The sequence below is a fragment of the Lepidochelys kempii genome, chromosome 14 (assembly GCF_965140265.1).
Source record: "Lepidochelys kempii isolate rLepKem1 chromosome 14, rLepKem1.hap2, whole genome shotgun sequence".
Classification (NCBI taxonomy): Eukaryota; Metazoa; Chordata; order Testudines; family Cheloniidae; genus Lepidochelys; species Lepidochelys kempii.
The window spans coordinates 36,382,480-36,399,774 of NC_133269.1; the positions used below are offsets into that span (position 1 = coordinate 36,382,480).

The 17,295-nt window shown below is 48.8% G+C and overlaps 2 protein-coding genes across 2 annotated transcripts in view; one reads left to right on the forward strand and one right to left on the reverse strand.

The window, feature by feature from the left end:
- LOC140898396 (uncharacterized) overlaps positions 1 to 17,295 on the forward strand; it is a 317,402-nt gene that overhangs the window by 68,669 nt on the left and 231,438 nt on the right. The window lies entirely within an intron of this gene.
- The window catches only part of LOC140897492 (E3 ubiquitin-protein ligase TRIM15-like), a 52,785-nt gene continuing 35,755 nt past the window's right edge, over positions 266 to 17,295 (reverse strand). Inside the window, exons 3-7 of the mRNA XM_073310222.1 lie at positions 6,990 to 7,085; positions 4,031 to 4,261; positions 1,351 to 1,373; positions 672 to 787; positions 266 to 294 (exon numbers count right to left, since the gene is read on the reverse strand). Of these exons, the coding sequence (XP_073166323.1) occupies positions 266 to 294; positions 672 to 787; positions 1,351 to 1,373; positions 4,031 to 4,261; positions 6,990 to 7,085 (495 nt within the window). The remainder of the gene's footprint in view (positions 295 to 671; positions 788 to 1,350; positions 1,374 to 4,030; positions 4,262 to 6,989; positions 7,086 to 17,295) is intronic.

The following is a 17,295-nucleotide window of genomic DNA, read 5'->3' on the forward strand; positions in this document are numbered from 1 at the left end:
ACCCTGTCTAATATCCTGGGGCTGACATGGCTGTCGCAGCACGGCATGGAACCGTGCTGTAATTCTGAGAGACAGCCCAAAGGAAAAGACCACAGAACGAGAGGCAGATCGGAATGGGGAGACCTTTCCAGTGAGACCAAACTAAAGTGAAATCATCGTCCAAAATATATTGTCCATCTCCTGCCTTACTCCAACGATCTCAAAGCACTCGGTGGCATTCACTAATTAGCACAACAAGGTAGGTTGGCCATTATTTCCTCCTTTTTCAAGATGGAGGAACTTGAGGTACAGAGTCTGGGATTTTCAAAAGGGCTGAGGCCACGTGGTGGCCAACTCCCATTGACAGTCAGAGAGAGATGGGGCCTAAATCCCTTAGGTCCCTCGAAAAATCCCAGCCATGGAGGTGAAATTCAACATTTTCTAAAACATCTGGCGATTGTGTGTCTCTGAAATGCTGAGTGGCCAATTTTGACACCCATGGTTGGGTCTGAGACAATCCAAGTGGAGGCCTGGCAAACTGGCATCAGCCCTGAGCCCTCCCCATCCCACCCACAGACGTCTAGCTGTGACGAGCTGAGAACTAATAGGCCAGAGTCCATCTCCTTCCACAGTCAGAGGCACATCTCGATGTGCCATCGCCATATCATGAGCCCAAATAACTGTTAAGTTACCTCTGAATTTCTTCAGAGCCTCCTGTAGACAAACATTTCTTTGGGAAGAGACGCCAACTCTCTCGCTCACATCCTGTGGCACAGCCATTGGTTTCTCGAACTTCACCTTCTCACACCTGGGGGGGGGGGGAAGGGGGAAACACCCTAAATCTTTTCTTTCTTGAGAATGAGCTACCAGAGGCTGCTCTCTTGTGGGCTCAATGAGAGCCTCTAACTCCCACTGGTGAGACAATTCATCTCCTCACTGGAGTTTTTAAATGCCTAGCTCCTCCAATGGGAGTTAAAGAGAGTAAGGGGTCCACAGGCTGCCCCTCAGAGAGAAGGGCCTAATCTCATGGGAAAGGATGCTCCAGTGGTTAAGGGGTTGCTGTAGGACACTGGAAACCTATGTTCCACTCCCTGCTCTGCCACAGCCTCCCTGCATGACCTTGGGCAAGTCACTTAAGGCTTGATTTTTAAAGGTGCCTCCTGGGATTTTCAAAAGCACCTAACCAAGTCAGGCTCCCAACTGCCACTGATCACAATGGGAGGTGCCTAACTCGCTTAGCTGCTTTGGAAAACCCCACCAAGTGCCTAGCTACGTCTCAGGTGACTAAATGCCCTGCAAAATCTGACCCTGGGGGGAAAGTCCCCTTCTAGCACCACGACGCGTGAGGGGGAGTGGGAAGGAGTCACGTACCTGCTCCAGGTGCTTTTGATGTCCTAGAAAAGAGAAAGAGTTCAGTCCCAAGTGCCACAAGATGCAGATCGCTTCTGCTCTGCAGGGGATTTGCTTTGCCATCCCTAGTTGAGCTCGAGATGCAGTTCTCTGCTGTTCGCAACTTCAAAAGTCCATTCACAGATTTCGATGGAATGGGACCCCTAAGCACACACCATGACTGTGGGTTTTCTCCTTCTAAATTCTATGGCATTTGCTCAAACAGACTGATCAGACGCATGAATCCTTGACTGCCACATGCAACTGCTGTGTCCAAAGTGTTTGCCTTTCTGCATGTATGCAATTCTGCTCAGCAGTTCTGGAAGCTGGATTCATTCTCATTTCTTAATAGGCCCTGCAAAGAACTTTGCTTTCCTAATCTCTCACTTCCTAGAAAGTGGAGTTGTGCCTTTTATTGCTTTCATATCGTTAGGGCCCTTCATTTTCAGTTTTTATTTTAGTTAATTTTTCCTGGGATTTTATCAGTGTTTATTACCACAATAAAAACAGGTGCAAATCAGTGCAGAAAACTATTAAGTTTTCTGGTTAAATATCGGGGTTTGTTTTGGTGGATGGAAAGACAGGGAGAAAAAGTATTCAGTAGATGAATGCTTTGAATTCTGTTCATCCCTGTGGTTTGCTGCAGAACTAAAACAGAACTCAAAGCACAAGGGCCCCCCTGAGTTTAAGAAAACAATATATCTGAAATCCCCAAATAAAACGTTTCATTTGAACAAACAGGTTACTGGTGTAGAATCATAGAATATCAGGGTTGGAAGGGACCTCAGGAGGTCATCTAGTTCAACCCCCTGCTCAAAGCAGGACCACTCCCCAGCTAAATCATCCCAGCCAGGGCTTTGTCAAGCCTGACCCTAAAAGCCTCTAAGGAAGAAGATTCCACCACCTCCCTAGGTAACCCATTCCAGTGCTTCACCACCCTCCTACTGAAAAAGATTTTCCTAATATCCAACCTAAACTTCCCCCACTGCAACTTCAGACCATTACTCCTTGTTCTGGCATCTGGTTACCACTGAGAACAGTCTAGATCCATCCTCTTTGGAACCCCCTTTCAGGTAATTGAAAGCAGCTATCAAAAAATCCTCCCCCATTCTGCTCTTCTGCAGACTAAGCAATCCCAGTTCCCTCAGCCTCTTCTCATAAGTCATGTGCTCCAGCCCCCTAATCATTTTTGTAGCCCTCCGCTGGACTCTTTCCAATTTTTCCACATCCTTCTTGTAGCGGGGGGCCCAAAACTGGACACGGTACTCCAAGTGAGGTCTCACCAATGCCGAATAGATGGGAATGATCACGTCCCTCAATCTGCTGGCAATGCCCCTACTTATACAGCCCAAAATGCCGTTGGACTTCTTCACAACAAGGGCAGATTGTTGACTCATATCCAGCTTCTCGTCCATTGTAACCCCTAGGTCCTTTTCTGCAGAACTGCTGCCTAGCCATTCGGTCCCTAGTTTGTAGCAGTGCCTGGGATTCTTCTGTCCTAAGTGCACTTGTCCTTGTTGAACCTCATCAGATTTCTTTTGGCCCAATCCTCTAATTTGTCTAGGTCCCTCTGTATCCTATCCCTGCCCTCCAGCATATCTACCCCTCCTCCGAGTTTAGTGTCATCTGCAGGTGCAATTGCTGAGGGTGCAATCCACACCATCCTCCAGATCATTAATGAAGATATGGAACAAAACCGGCCCCAGGACTGACCCTTGGGGCACTCTGCTTGACACTGGCTGCCAACTAGATATGGAGCCATCGATCACTACCTGTTGAGCCCGACAATCTAGTCAGCTTTCTATCCACCTTCTAGTCCATTCATCCAGCCCATACTTCTTTAACTTGCTGGCAAGAATGCTGTGGGAGACCGTAGCAAAAGCTTTGCTTAGAACGATTAGTCTATAAATATTCACCTTCGATAATTGGGCCACACCATTTGCAGCGCATACGCGCAGCTTCATCCTTCTCTCCTGTTGTTGTTTCTTTAGCCCTTTTGAATACTTCCTTGTGTTCTGAAACGTATTCTGAGGTAGATTTTCATTTTTCTTCCCATTTTAGTGCGTCAAATCTTGAACCCATTGTCCACTAACAGTTTGAAATGTGTACTTGGTGGGCGTGTGATTTATCAGTCGGTTCAGACGCACACGCACTTCAGAGCTTGCGTGCGTGCCTGTTGGTTTATTGTGTGCATCTGCTAGACAATACGTTCTTTCTTCAGCAGGCAGCTGTGCATATACACACAGACTAATGTATTATCGGAATACAGAGATCTCATGCAATGTATTGTATTTTCTTAATTAAACAAGTTTTTTGTATATATTTGAATGATAAAAAAGTAGGATGAAAATCAGAAAAACCTCAATAATACTTTTTTGTAAAACCCAGAAATTTTTTGGTAAAAATTGGTTTAAACTGAAAATGAAGGGGCTTACACAGGATGTCTCAAAAAGGCCTGAACCATCTGCCTTTAAAACAGCAAAACTGTTTCCACATTGGAAATATTAGAAATGTCACATTTTGTTTTCCCTCACTTCGCTGAAGGACACACTGACAGTCTCCATTGTGGAGTAGGACCTCTCCAAGAACTTAATAAACTCCAAAGCTAATCAATCAGAATCTCTCCCTTCCCTGGGCAGGGATCTGGGTGTCTCTGTCTCACCTGCAGGAATTCACTTGTTGGCTGCTGACACTTCTCTTCTATCTCACTGATCAAGTCACCGAGACGGGAAATCTTTTCAGACCGTTTGGTGACATTTTCATCCTGTATCTTCACAATTTCCTTGTCCAGCTCTTCCAGTTGGGCCAGCAGGAGTCGCTCTTGCTCATCCAGGAACTGCCGCAGTTGCTCAAATTCAGACATGATCTTCTGCCTCTCAGCTTCTATCTTTCCCTATAATGAAGGGACACAAACAGGAAAGGACAGATCAAGGACAAGGGTTGCCAGATGTCCAGTTTTCAACTGGGAAGTCCAGTCAAAAGGGAAACCTGGCAGTGTCCGGTCGGCACTGCTGACTGGACATGAGAAATCCGGTTACCCACAGTAACAGGCTTCCACCACCAGAGGGCGAGACGAGCAGCAGCTGCTGCTGGAGCCTGGAGGAGCACTCAGGGATGGCTCCATGGGGGGGAGAAAAGTACCGGCATCTCCCCCATCCTGCTCCAATCACCCCTCCACCCCTGGAGCGTGGCTCTCCCTCTCCCACCCTGCCCCAGTCACCTCCACCACACCCCTAGAGCTCTGCTCAGCTGGCAGGGGGAGGGAGGTGGAGAGAGCAGCAAGCGACAGTGGGAGAGGGACAGAGGAGTGGGGGGCGGGGCCTCGAGGGAAAGTGGCGGCAGGGCACAGGGCAGGTTCCGGTGCTCAGCATCCGGTTTTCACAAATGAGAAAGTTGGACATCCCAGACTCTCCCCATGTCCCTGATAGGAACAGTTCTTAGAGCCCTCTTTTCATATCAACCTACTACAAACACATGGTTGAGATTTCAGGAGAATATGCCTGACAGTCTCTCAGCTGGCCTGAATGAACAACATGTTCCGAAGTGCCTTCGGGACGTACGCCTCCAGTTCCCATTTTCAAAAGGTCACTTTGGATGCTAAGGAGCCTAAGTTTCTTTGAAAGTGACTTTTGAAAATAGGACAGCTCTCCCTGCATTTTAAGCCCCTAAATACCTTTGAGAATCTGGCCCTTAACCACTTGCAAAATTGTTAACCCTAGGCTCCAAAATCACTTAGGCACTTCTGAAAATGGCACCCAATCTCTCTAAAATGATGAGTTTTCAGGTCTGAGTGGCTTAGTATATTCTGTTGATCATCTAGAATCTTCCAATAGCAGAAAGGTTGGAAGGGGGGAGGTCTGACTCAGAATCAGAAATACATTGGCAGAGAGTTGTGGAGAAGACTGAAGAAGGAAAGGGTTCTGCTGGTTATCCACATAAAACACCAGTTACAAAACACACCATGCAAAATGCTTCTTCTCCAGCTTTTGCATGTTTCATCTGGCATTCTGTTAATTACACTGTTCCAGAGGAAACCAGTTGTGCCTGGTGGAGATTCAGGAGGAAGATTTCTGAGATACAAAACAGCCACTGGGTGCCTAAGTCCTACTGACAGTCCATGTGAATTAGGCACCTAATCACCATACGTGCCTTTGAAAATCTCCCCTGAAATCAGTGTTTGTAGCTGGATGTGTGGGGAATAAGATCAGTGCTTTAAGTTGAAACTGGAAGCCAGTGGAGGAATGAGCCCAGAGGGATGATAAACAAAGATAAACATGATCACACCCTGCAAGGGTGTCTCAACAAGAGACAAAGTGCTTGAGGTTATCAAGATGATGTTTAAAAAAAACGTGAACGGTACAGAGCAGAACAGTGGTTCTCAAACTTTTTTACTGGCGACCCCTTTCACATAGCAAGCCTCTGAGTGTGACCCCCCCTAATAAATTAAAAACACTTTTGAATATTTTTAACACCATTATAAATGCTGGAGGAAAAGCGGGGTTTGGGGTGGAGGTTGACAGCTCACGACCCCCCATGTAATAACCATGCGACCCCCCGAGGGGTCCCGACCCCCAGTTTGAGAACCCCTGGAGTAGACGTTTCTGGATACCAGGGAATAATGTACGGATTATCAAGAGGAGCGAAGTTCGGTTTCAGATCGAGTGGCGTAAGGAATACATACTCTGCAATATCCCCGATTGGGGGTAAGAGGTTAAGGGGTCAAAGTACAGACATTGAGACATGAGGGTGCGTTGTTCATATAATAGGTATGTTCAGGTGTGGTATATAATGGGTGGATACAATCATGAGGATGGATTGACCCTCATTTTGTGAGATTTAATGTTCAGTGAGTTTATGGTTCCAGTTCATATGGTCCAACGGACAAAGTCTCTCGGTCCCCAATACATCACAGCTAACCCTGATCTGAGCTTGACCTTGCTCCCAGTTAGCACATTTTATCTCAGTTTAACTGGACAAGGTGAACCCTACACACCACACTAGGGTCAAATTAAACTAGGTTCAAAATGTTTGCCTGTGAGGGCCTTGCACCAGAACAAAGACATTACATTAAAAAGTGATTTGAGGTACATCTGTCCTACACAAATGTTGTGGTGGTGTGTAGAGGACGTACACTATATGCACCCGCTAACATGGGCATAAATAGCAGTGTAGATGGCGAGGCATGGCTTAAGCAAGTAGAGTTGCAATATGCCTGAACCCTCTGGGTATAAACCCTACACACAGGGCTCTATACACCCCCAAGCAGGGCCTCCCCCATCTACACTGAGTGTCCCGCTGCTTCCCCAGTGCCAGAGCCTTTCCCCACCACAGGAAAAGGCTCCAGGGAGTGGGGGAAGGCTCCGGCCGCTCTGCTGCCTCCCCCTGCTGGAGTCTTTTATTCACACATGTAGCTACACATGACAGTGTGGACACAGCCTGTTTCTCACTGTGCTGTGTGGCTACACATACCCTACAGGATGCCCCCAGTGGTGTGCCGTGTAGATGTAGCCATAGCTAAATCAAAGCAGTGCTGCGTGTAGACCAGGGCTGACACTCTCCCCACAGAGAGAAATATCACCCCTGACTGATGTAACTTCTGGACCATAACAATGGGGACCTACCAGATATTCCTGGCTTTGCGTCTCTGCATCCTGTTTCCACTCCAGAAGTTCTCCTCTCTCTTGCTTCAGTGTGTTCAACTGGGTTTGAATTTGTTCCTGAGGCAAGAAAAACAATGTTTGGGGTGGAGGGGAAGGTCAACCTGCTAAGGTGTCTGTCCTCTGTGCAATTTATATACATTGCAGTGCTGATTTCATTATCTGAAGCTGGGATTTTCAAAGAAGTCTCATGAAGTTGGGTTCTCAACTACCATTGATTTTCCATCTCCCTCTCAAGTTGCTCTAGGACGGTGCTCATGGCAATGTCACAATTGACTCTTGAGAGGTGGGAGACTCAAATCTCTTCTCCTCACCAGGCAGAGGGAGAACTTGAACTGGAGTCTCCCACATACAAGGTGAGTGCCCTACCCCCAGGCTAATGGTTATGAAGAAAGTCTTCAACCTAGGGGTGACAGTGGATGAGAAGCTGGATATGAGTCAGCAGTGTGCCCTTGTTGCCAAGAAGGCCAATGGCATTTTGGGATGTATAAGTAGGGGCATAGCGAGCAGATCGAGGGACGTGATCGTCCCCCTCTATTCGACATTGGTGAGGCCTCATCTGGAGTAGTGTGTCCAGTTTTGGGCCCCACACTACAAGAAGGATGTGGATAAATTGGAGAGAGTCCAGCGAAGGGCAACAAAAATGATTAGGGGTCTGGAACACATGACTTATGAGGAGAGGCTGAGGGAACTGGATTGTTTAGTCTGCAGAAGAGAAGAATGAGGCGGGATTTGATAGCTGCTTTCAACTACCTGAGAGGTGGTTCCAGAGAGGAAGGTTCTAGACTATTCTCAGTGGTAGAAGAGGATAGGACAAGGAGTAATGGTCTCAGGTTGCAGTGGGAGAGGTTTAGGTTGGATATTAGGAAAAACTTTTTCACTAGGAGGGTGGTCAAACACTGGAATGCGTTACCTAGGGAGGTGGTAGAATCTCCTTCCTCAGAAGTTTTTAAGGTCAGGCTTGACAAAGCCCTGGCTGGGATGATTTAATTGGGGATTGGTCCTGCTTTGAGCAGGGGGTTGGACTAGATGACATCCTGAGGTCCCTTCCAACCCTGATATTCTAGGATTCTATGATTCTTCCCCGGCCACGTTGTGCGGAGCAACACAGGTGCAGAACTCCATCTTGCATGAAACAGCTTAGGTAGCTAAGCCACTCGACTCCAGGAGAGGGGTTCCCAGGTGTGGATCAGAGACAGGCCCATTCCTACACCAAACTCTGGGGGAGTTGGGGCTTAGGACACACCCCTCTCATCAGTATCTCCGGCGGGCTAGTCTCCCCAGCTAGCATGCTGGCTTTTGTGGATGCCTCTCTCCCCCCAAATGCCTAATTCAGGATTTGTTGTTCCAAACTGTACCAGATGACCGGAGGATAGCTGATGGAAAGCCAGCTTTTTTAAAAAGGCTCCAGAGGAAATCCTGGCAATTACAGGCCGGCAACCGTAAGGGCTTGTCTGATTGTCAGATGCTGGGACTGGGCAACAGGGAATTAATCCTTTGGTAACTGCCGGGTTCTGTTCATTTCCTCTGGGGCACCTGGCATTGGCCACTGTTGGAAGACACGATACTGGGCTACATGGACCACTGGTCTGACTCAGTGCAGCCGTTCTTATGTCCTTAGTGATTTTCTAGGTGTCTAAAAGTTAGGCATTGCAGTGCTGAGCATCACAACACCCAAGTGCATTTGGGGATTCGGGCCTAAATCTCCTTTGCAAATGGGACTTCGGCTCTAAAGTCAGTTGGTGCTCTTGAAAATGTGCTCGAAGGATCTTCTTCTGTAATTCCCCGGGGGTGAGGTGTTGCAGAGCCAGAGAGAGGATTTAAAAGGACAGCTCCCATTCATTTCATGGCAGCTGGGCATCTCAGGCCCCATTCTCAGCCCTGCTTCCTTTCCTTCTATGCTGTATATGTCATGCTGCCAGGGAAGAGAGAGGCCTTTGGGGGCACCAGACCTAATATAGAGACCTAGGGACTCTGTCTAGAACAGCCCTTTGCATCCAGCGAATCCTCCAAGTGCTGCAGGGCAAAGGGTTGAAGTCGTATCCATTTTGCAGCAGTGTAGGGTAGGGTGCCCTGCTCCCATGCAATGACAGAGAAAACTATATGAAGAAAGCTGAACATCAGAGAGTTAAAGCTGAGCAACTTAAAGGGAAGGGAGTTTTGGTAGGAATGTTTAACACACTTTTAAAAAAAAAATAGTACATTAAACTCCGGTGCCTAATGAACACTTGGGAGAAAGAGACTCCTGGTTAAAAATCCAACACACTCACAAGGTGCATAAATATTATGCTCGATTGTTCGGCATGGGGGAAAGGGCTTGTTCAACATGGTCCTGGGAATCAGCCATTTTCTTCCTTTAATCTTATTGTGGCACTACTACAGCCCACTTTGTCCTTACAGCTAGCGTGGCGTACAGCACAGTGGATTCTGCCCCGAGGGGATTGCTCTGTCCAGCAGGTTTTTTAAGGTTTCAATCCACCTGGGCTTCATGGGCCCTAGAATGTTGCAAAACTTCAAAGGTTGTATGGGCAGGACGTGAGCCACTGGTTCAGGGAGGCTAACCCCCAGTCCAGCCCCTTCTGCCAGAGGCCCCCCCAGACCAACCGCGGGGGAAGAGCTGCAGATCCCCGGCAGGAAGCAAGAGGGAGTCTGGGGGTGGAGGGGGCCACGCAGGGCTCTGCCTCCCCTGGCCCGTCATATACCTGTCGCCCATGATTTCTGCTTCAGGAGCAGCGAAGTGACCATCCTTCAGCAAACCCAGGAAAACGGGAATTCATCATCCTGGTTTTTCCTTGAGGAAAAAGTTACGCAGATTAACCTTTGTTTCTTAAACACAAATCTTTCAGGGCACCTTATGCGACAGAAAGTAGCAGAGAACAAACTCCTTGAGAACACTGCTGACCATGTGTTATTTTCCTGTGGCTTGCCTGAAAGCAGCGGTCATCAGCTGTGAAATGCTCAAGCTGGGGCGCTACGCCTCCAGTCTGCAGCTGTGCTGACATGTTGGTAATGTGACGGTAGAGAACTGCATGACAGGAGTGATGAGAGGCGGTGTGGTCGAGTGGCTAGGGTACTAGGATGGGCATGGGGAGGCCAGGGTTTAATTCCTGGCTCTCCTACTGAGCTGCTTTGTGAGCTTGGTTAAGTCACTGCTGCTTCTGTGCCTCTGTTTCCCTCCCACTCCTTTGATTTGTCTCCGAGCATGCCCACCAGATCAGGCCCCGTAGAGGAGAGAAGCAGAATGCCTGGTTTTCCCCAGCTCATGGATTGCTCTGGGTGTGGCCAGGAGACAGGCAGCCAGATGCCATGGGGGGCAGCTGTGCACATGCCCAGAGACAGAAACACAGGCACTGAAAGAAGTTGTACCCTGAATACACAGGCACTGAGTGAGTCTGAGCTCCTCCATAATGACAGGTTTCAGAGGAGCAGCCGTGTTAGTCTGTATTCGCAAAAAGAAAAGGAGGACTTGTGGCACCTTAGAGACTAACCAATTGATTTGAGCATAAGCTTTCGTGAGCTGCAGCTCACTTCATCGGATGCATAAAAGTGGATTATCATACACATTGTAAGGAGAGTGATCACTGTAGATAAGCTATTACCAGCAGGAGAGTGGGTGGGGAGAGAAAACCTTTTGAAGTGATAAACACCCATTTTTTCATGCTCTGTGTGTATAAAAACATCCTCACTGCATTTTCCACTTTTATGCATCCGATGAAGTGAGCTGTAGCTCACGAAAGCTCATGCTCAAATAAATTGGTTAGTCTCTAAGGTGCCACAAGTCCTCCTTTTCTTTTTGGGCTCCTACAGGAATTCTGGGGATTGCAGTGGAGCCGAAAACTGGCATTTAGGTGCCTAAACTCCAGATTTATCCACTTAAATCTGGGGTATAGACACCTTAAGTACCTTTCAGAATCCCCAGCCTTTGTCTATCTTGACTGTTTACATCAGTGGTCCCCAAACTGGAGCACGGAGGAACATTTGAGGGAGCATGGCAGGGCCAAGACCAGCCCCCACAAGGGGCAGGAAGGGAGTGCCACTCAGATCTGCTATGGCCCCCTTGGCCCTGGCTCCTACCCCAGCTCCACTCCCAGCCCCAGTCTTGACCCTGGCTCTGCTCCCAAACCCAGTTTGAGCTCCCGACTCCCGGCAGCCCCACTTCCAACCCCAAGACACCCCCACAGCTGTGGCCCCAGCCTCTGACTGTGGCCCCACTCACATCTCCTAACCGCAGCTGCGGGTGGGGGGCCATAGCCAGGGTAAGGGAGAGCCTGAGGGGAAAAATTTGGGGACCACTGGTTTAGACTGTCTGTGTGTTTGTACAGAGCCTTGCACAACAAGGGCCCTGATCTCGGTGCCTTTAGAAGCCATTGTAATAAAAATTGCAAACAAGCCCAAACCGAAGTAATTACCCTGCACAGCAGATTCCTACCTTGTAGGCCTGGGCAGCCTCCTCTGTGGGGACCACCCTGTGAGTACGGTGAGCCTGGGACTCTCTGCAGATCACACAGATGAGCATTTGGTCCTGGTTACAGAAGAGTTTGAAAGGCTCCTGGTGCACCTTGCACCAACTTCTCCTGCTGCTGTTTGGAAACTCAGCTGCTTGGCTATTTCTACAAAGTTCCCCAGTTGTCTGTTCGGCCTGAGGGTCCTCTGGGGAAAGGTCTCTCTGCACTGAGGACAGGAGACAGCTGTATTCGATCCCTCCCAGCACTGGGCGATGCAGGCTTGGCAGAAACTGTGCCCGCAATCTAAAAACACGGGATCCTTATAAAAACTCAGACAGATGGAGCAAGTTGCTTCATCTCGGAAGCTTTTCAGAGGATTCACTGCAGCCATGGCTCCCTGCAGACAGTGTCACAGGGATCTAAGATGTGGCTTAACCCCAACAGGGCGTTTTTCACGTGGCTTCTTTGGGGGCTTTTTTGGCTAATTTTTTTTTTTTTTTTTTAAATGTCCTGCCGGAGAACATGATTGGCTCCCTGTTGCCCAATCCCTCTCCCAACACCCAAAGCAAGGAGAGGGGAAGAAACCAGGACTCTGAGACTGACAGTGGCCAGGGCCAATGGGGGAGAGGCCAGTGCGACAGGTCAGCCCGATAGGGCATTACAGATGAAGGAGGGAACCTGGAATCCAGCTCAGTCAGCTGTGGGTTGGGTTCGTCTTCCCTAAGTGAGGTCCTCGGGTGAGAGTGTTGCATGCATGCGTGTGTGTGTGTCCGTGCCCTGCAGTGCCTACTCTCCCCGCACCGCCTGCCTCCTGCCTGGGCTGCTCGGGGGGTTGGGTGAGCTGATAACAGTGGGCTGTGGTCAGTGATCTTTCTGTTGGTGCATTTCTGGTGGTGGTGTTGCACCTACATGGGGGAGGGGGGACGCAGGCAGTGGGTGACAGGGGGTTGCAAAGCTGAGGGGGGCTGCAGCATAGCTTGGGCCAAGTTGGGGCCAGGGAGGACTGGGGAGTGGCCAGGCTGGGTTTGGGGGTTGTGGGGGGAGGGAGTGGCGTGCACAGCACCACCGCTGTTGGCCAGTGATGCTTGGGGCATTTCTGGTGGGGTGGTGCGCTGTTGAGGGGGGTCTTTTGGGGGTCTGGTGGTATTACGGCTGTACTAGCGATTGGCCACTGGCATGAGGGACATGGACCGGTGCCAACCCAAAGCAGATTGGCTTGTTTTGGGTGATTTGGAGGGGTGGGGAACGTAGGCAGAAATTAAACCTTGTCTGTCTGAGGAGAGAAATGAAACTGATGTGTAAAAAGTTGCTTAAATCCGCTTCCGATTTTGCTTTGGTTTAGTGTCTTTAATGGGGCTACTCAGTCTGCTGCCTCAATTTTGTCACTGCAACATAGTGACGCTGATCCAGGCTGGATCAAATCCAGGGCCCAACTACACCAGAATCCTGTCTCCAGCAGCAGTCGGCACCAGGTGTCTCTGAGGAAGATGGAAGAACCACACAGTTGACAGATTCTACACGCATAGTAAACCCAGGCTCAGATTCAGGTTTAAGGCCAGACCCCTCTCTGGACCTCAGTTTCCACACCTCTAAAATGGGGTCAATGATAGTGACAATGATAGGCTCAGCTCCCAACCCTAGCAGCTTGGCTGTTCCATGCCCTACTGTGTACCGAAACTGACTTGAAAGGACTATCCAAGTCCCTCCCAGGCCTGTTCCCATTGTGGGTCTCTCTCCTGGCCGAGCACAGGCTGTTCTTAGATCGTCCAACAGGCTTGGATCCTAGTTACATGCTGCTCCTTCTCATGTGACCCCTGCACTTATTCCCTTCACCTGGGGATAGGTTCAGTTGAGCTACTACCCCTTTCATGGCCATCTCACCCTGGGACAGCCTGAAACTGGAAACCTGTGCTCGAACAGTAACTGTTTGCTAGGAAAGGTGCTGAAGACACAATGGAAGAGGAAATCCTTTGGACTGGATTGAAATTATTCCAAAGGAAAGTGAATGAGAGAAAATGTCCAGCGTTATCCTCCTTGCGAAAGAAATAATTGAAGGTCAGAAAGGACCATTCTGTCCATCTTCTTTGTAACACAAGCCCTAGAACATCACCGAGTGCTTCCTCCAGAAAACCTGCTATGTGGGACTGAGCCAGAGCACGACTTCTGGAAAGAAGAAAGTGAGGTGACACACCATGAGGAAGACGGATCATGGAGTCCTGCATTCAGTTTTGGCGTCCACCTTTGAAAAAAGATTTGGAAATATTGGAGATGGGGCAGCAAAAAGCAATGAAACGTTTTGTGGGCTGGAGAAAAATGCCTGTAAATGAGCTATTGAAAGAGCTCAGCCTGTTTAGATGATAAAAAAGATCGGGAGGTGACGTCATTGAAGTGTTGAAGTGACTTCACGGAGAGAAAATATCGGGTATGAAAGGGCTCATTAATCTAGCCGAGAAAAGCATAACCGTGGCTGGAAACTCAAAAGAGACCAATTCGTATTCGAAAGAGGGCACACATATTCAATCGTGAGGATGAATCACCAAAGGAACAAACTAGAAAGGGAAGTGGTGGGAATTCCCCACCTCTTGATGTCTTCTAATGAAGACGAGATGCCTTTCTGGAATGTGTGTAGTCAAAAACTAGCTACTATGCTCTCCAGAAAGCATGTGATATGCAGGGGGTGGGATGACATGCTCTAATTGTCTCTTCTGTCCATAAAGTCTGCTCATGTATGAAAAACTGAGCGTAGCATGGGGAGAAGCCTCTGATGTTTTACTGTGTTGGGCTTGAGCCCACAATGAACGCTCATTGCGTGGGGTGATCCAGGGGAAGCAGCTCAAACATCCGGTGTGGCTGGACAGGGGCAGGACATCAGCACTGCAAGGGAGGGGTGGGTGTGGCAGTGACATCACAAGGGCCTTTGGCAGGACCTCAGCCTATTGGACAAAGGTGGTGGGGAGGCGATGACCTCACAGAGAGATCTTGACATCAGCCAGGCAGGACAGGGGTGCAGGACAGGGGCAACCTCGGAGATCCCTGTGGCTTTGCTTCAGCACGTCTCCTTCTCGAGGTCTCTCCTGGAGGACTGAGAGAGCATTCATTTGCACGTTCGTGAGCGCAAGGAGGACCCTCTTCGGAGTTTTCTCCTTTTCTTGTAGTGGTTTTGCTCGAAAACAGACGTCCCTATATAGAAGGTAAGAGCCTCGGAGAGGTTTGGAACCTGTTCAGTCTGATCTATCACGTGCCGGCTGATTTTTAGGAAAGGAAAAGCCTCGATTGTGGGGGCAGTATTTTATTTCCAACCTAGGACTTTGTCCCTTAGAATTACTGGGGACGTTGGGGTTTCTCCTTTTTGTTTTCCCTTTTCCTGTCTCTCCCTCTTTTCTCGTCTTCTCTTGCATCTTTGTCCCTTTCCCCTGCTTTCCTTTCACCACCAGGACCTGTCTGTGCATGTGGAGTTGGGGATGGAGGGGGGGCCGGGGGGGGGGTTTGCATTCCAACTCTCATTGCGGGAGGCCCTCCCAAAGACATGTGGCTGGAATGGTGCTCTAAGAGTGACTCCCTCCGGTGGTGACCCGGGACATCTGGTGAGAACTCTCAGCTTTCTGCTTCTCAGAGTCTCAATGCTGATTGGGGGAGCTTGGGGCTATTGTGAGGGAGGAGGCTCAGGTCTTTGTTACCCTCTTTTAAGACCAAGGAAATAGGCTGCAACCTAACATGTATTTGATTGCTCTTTCCGCTTTTCTCCATTCATTGTCTTTGAGTAATTCACGATTCTCTCTCTAATGGACTAGTTCTTCTAAAACACTTACTAAAGAATTAGGTTTTAATAAAGCCAAATGCAACCCCATAGCTCCAGTAACAAAGGAGTCAGGTGGCACCCTACAGAATGGGGGACAATCTGCTGGAAAGCATTGACCCTGAAAAGGATTTTGGGGCCATAGTGGACGAGCTACTCAACATGATCTGTCAGTGTGAAACTGTGTTAAAAAAGGTTAAAGCCATTCTTGGCTGGATAGAGTAGTGAGGATGGAAAGGGAAGTGAAAGAGCATTGGTGAGACTGATGTTGGAATGTTGAATCCAGTTCTTGTGTCCACATTTTGAATATTATGTTAAAACAATTGGAGAGGGTACAGAAAAGATTTGTAAGTGAGTGATGGGGATGATGCCTTCTAATGAGACATTGAAAAAGCTCAATCTGTTTAGTATATACAAAAGAAGAAGGAGAGGTGAGTTGCTTGACTTCATGGAGAGAAAATGTTGAGTGTAAATGGCTCTTTTTATGTAGCAGAGGCATGACAAGACCCCATGGATGGAAGCAGAAATCAGAAAAAGTATAATGACAATAAGACCCAGATTTGTAAGAGGGTGGTTCGTCATTGGCACAAAGAACCAAGAGAAATGATGGCTTCTCCATCTCTTGATCACTTTGAATAAAGACTAGATGCCTTTCTGGAAAACGCTGAGTAAAAGAAAAGCCCAGCTCTTCTGACATACAGGAGGCCTTAGGATACGCAGGGGATCAGATTAAATGCTCTAACGGTTCCTTCTGGCCATAAAGTCAACTAACTTGTGAAAACCTAATTGCGGCCTGGGGAAGAATCTCTGTGTTCGACTGTGTAGTCGGTGTCACCTCACAAGGAAGAGTCATTGAGTGGGATGATCCAGGGGAAGCAGCTCAGACATCCAGTGTGGCTGGACAGGGGCAGGACATCAGCACTGCAAGGGAGGGGTGGGTGTGGCATTGACATCACAAGGGCCTTTGGCAGGACCTCAGCCTATTGGACAAAGGTGGTGGGGAGGCGATGATCTCACAGAGAGATCTTGACATCAGCCAGGCAGGACAGGGGTGCAGGACAGGGGCAACCTTGGAGATCCCTGTGGCTTTGCTTCAGCACGTCTCCTTCTCGAGGTCTCTCCTGGAGGACTGAGAGAGCATTCACTTTCACATTCGTGAGAGCAAGGAGGACCCTCTTCGGAGTTTTCTCCTTTTCTTGTAGTGGTTTTACTCAAAAGCAGACGTCCCTATATAGAAGGTAAGAGCCTCGGAGAGGTTTGGAACCTGTTCAGTCTGATCCATCAGGTGCCGGCTGATTTTTGGGAAAGGAAAACATTAGATTGTGGGGGCAGTATTTTATTTCTGACCTAGGACTTTGTCCCTTAGAATCACTGGGGACATTGGGGTTTCTCCTTTTTGTTTTCCCTTTTTCTCTGTCCCTCCTACTTTTCTCTTCTTGCTTCCTTTTTCCTTTTCCTCTGCTCTCCTCCCACCACCAGGAGCTCTGTGTGTGGAGCGGGGGCCGGACTGGGGGGGGCGGGGGGGTTGTGGGAGGCCCACACAGAGAGGTGAGACTGGAATAGTGCTCAGAGAGTGATCCCCTCGGGGGTAACCAGGGCCATTCTTTGGGCTATTTGTTGAGAACCCTTAGCCTCCCACCCCTCAAAGTCTCAACCTTGATTGGCTGAGGAGGGGGCTATTGACAGGGAGGAAACTCTAGTCTTTGTTGTTCTCTTTTATGACCAAGCAAATAAGTCACAACCAGTTAAATGTTTGACCAATGTGGATGCTGCTCTCCATTCATTGTCTTGGAGCAGTTCGTGATCCTCTCCAACATTCCAATTCTTCTCAAATACTTGCTGAATAATTACTATGAACAATTGTTGGTCTGTAGCTCATTTGAGAGCAACTCTGCTACTGACTGGCTGCATCAGCTAAGACAAGTCCCTGCTCCTTTCTCAGCCTTCGTTTCTCCTTCTGTCAAGAACGAATAACAATCCTCTCCCACCTACCTCGCCATGGGTGGATGCTGGGGATCCACTGAAGAGT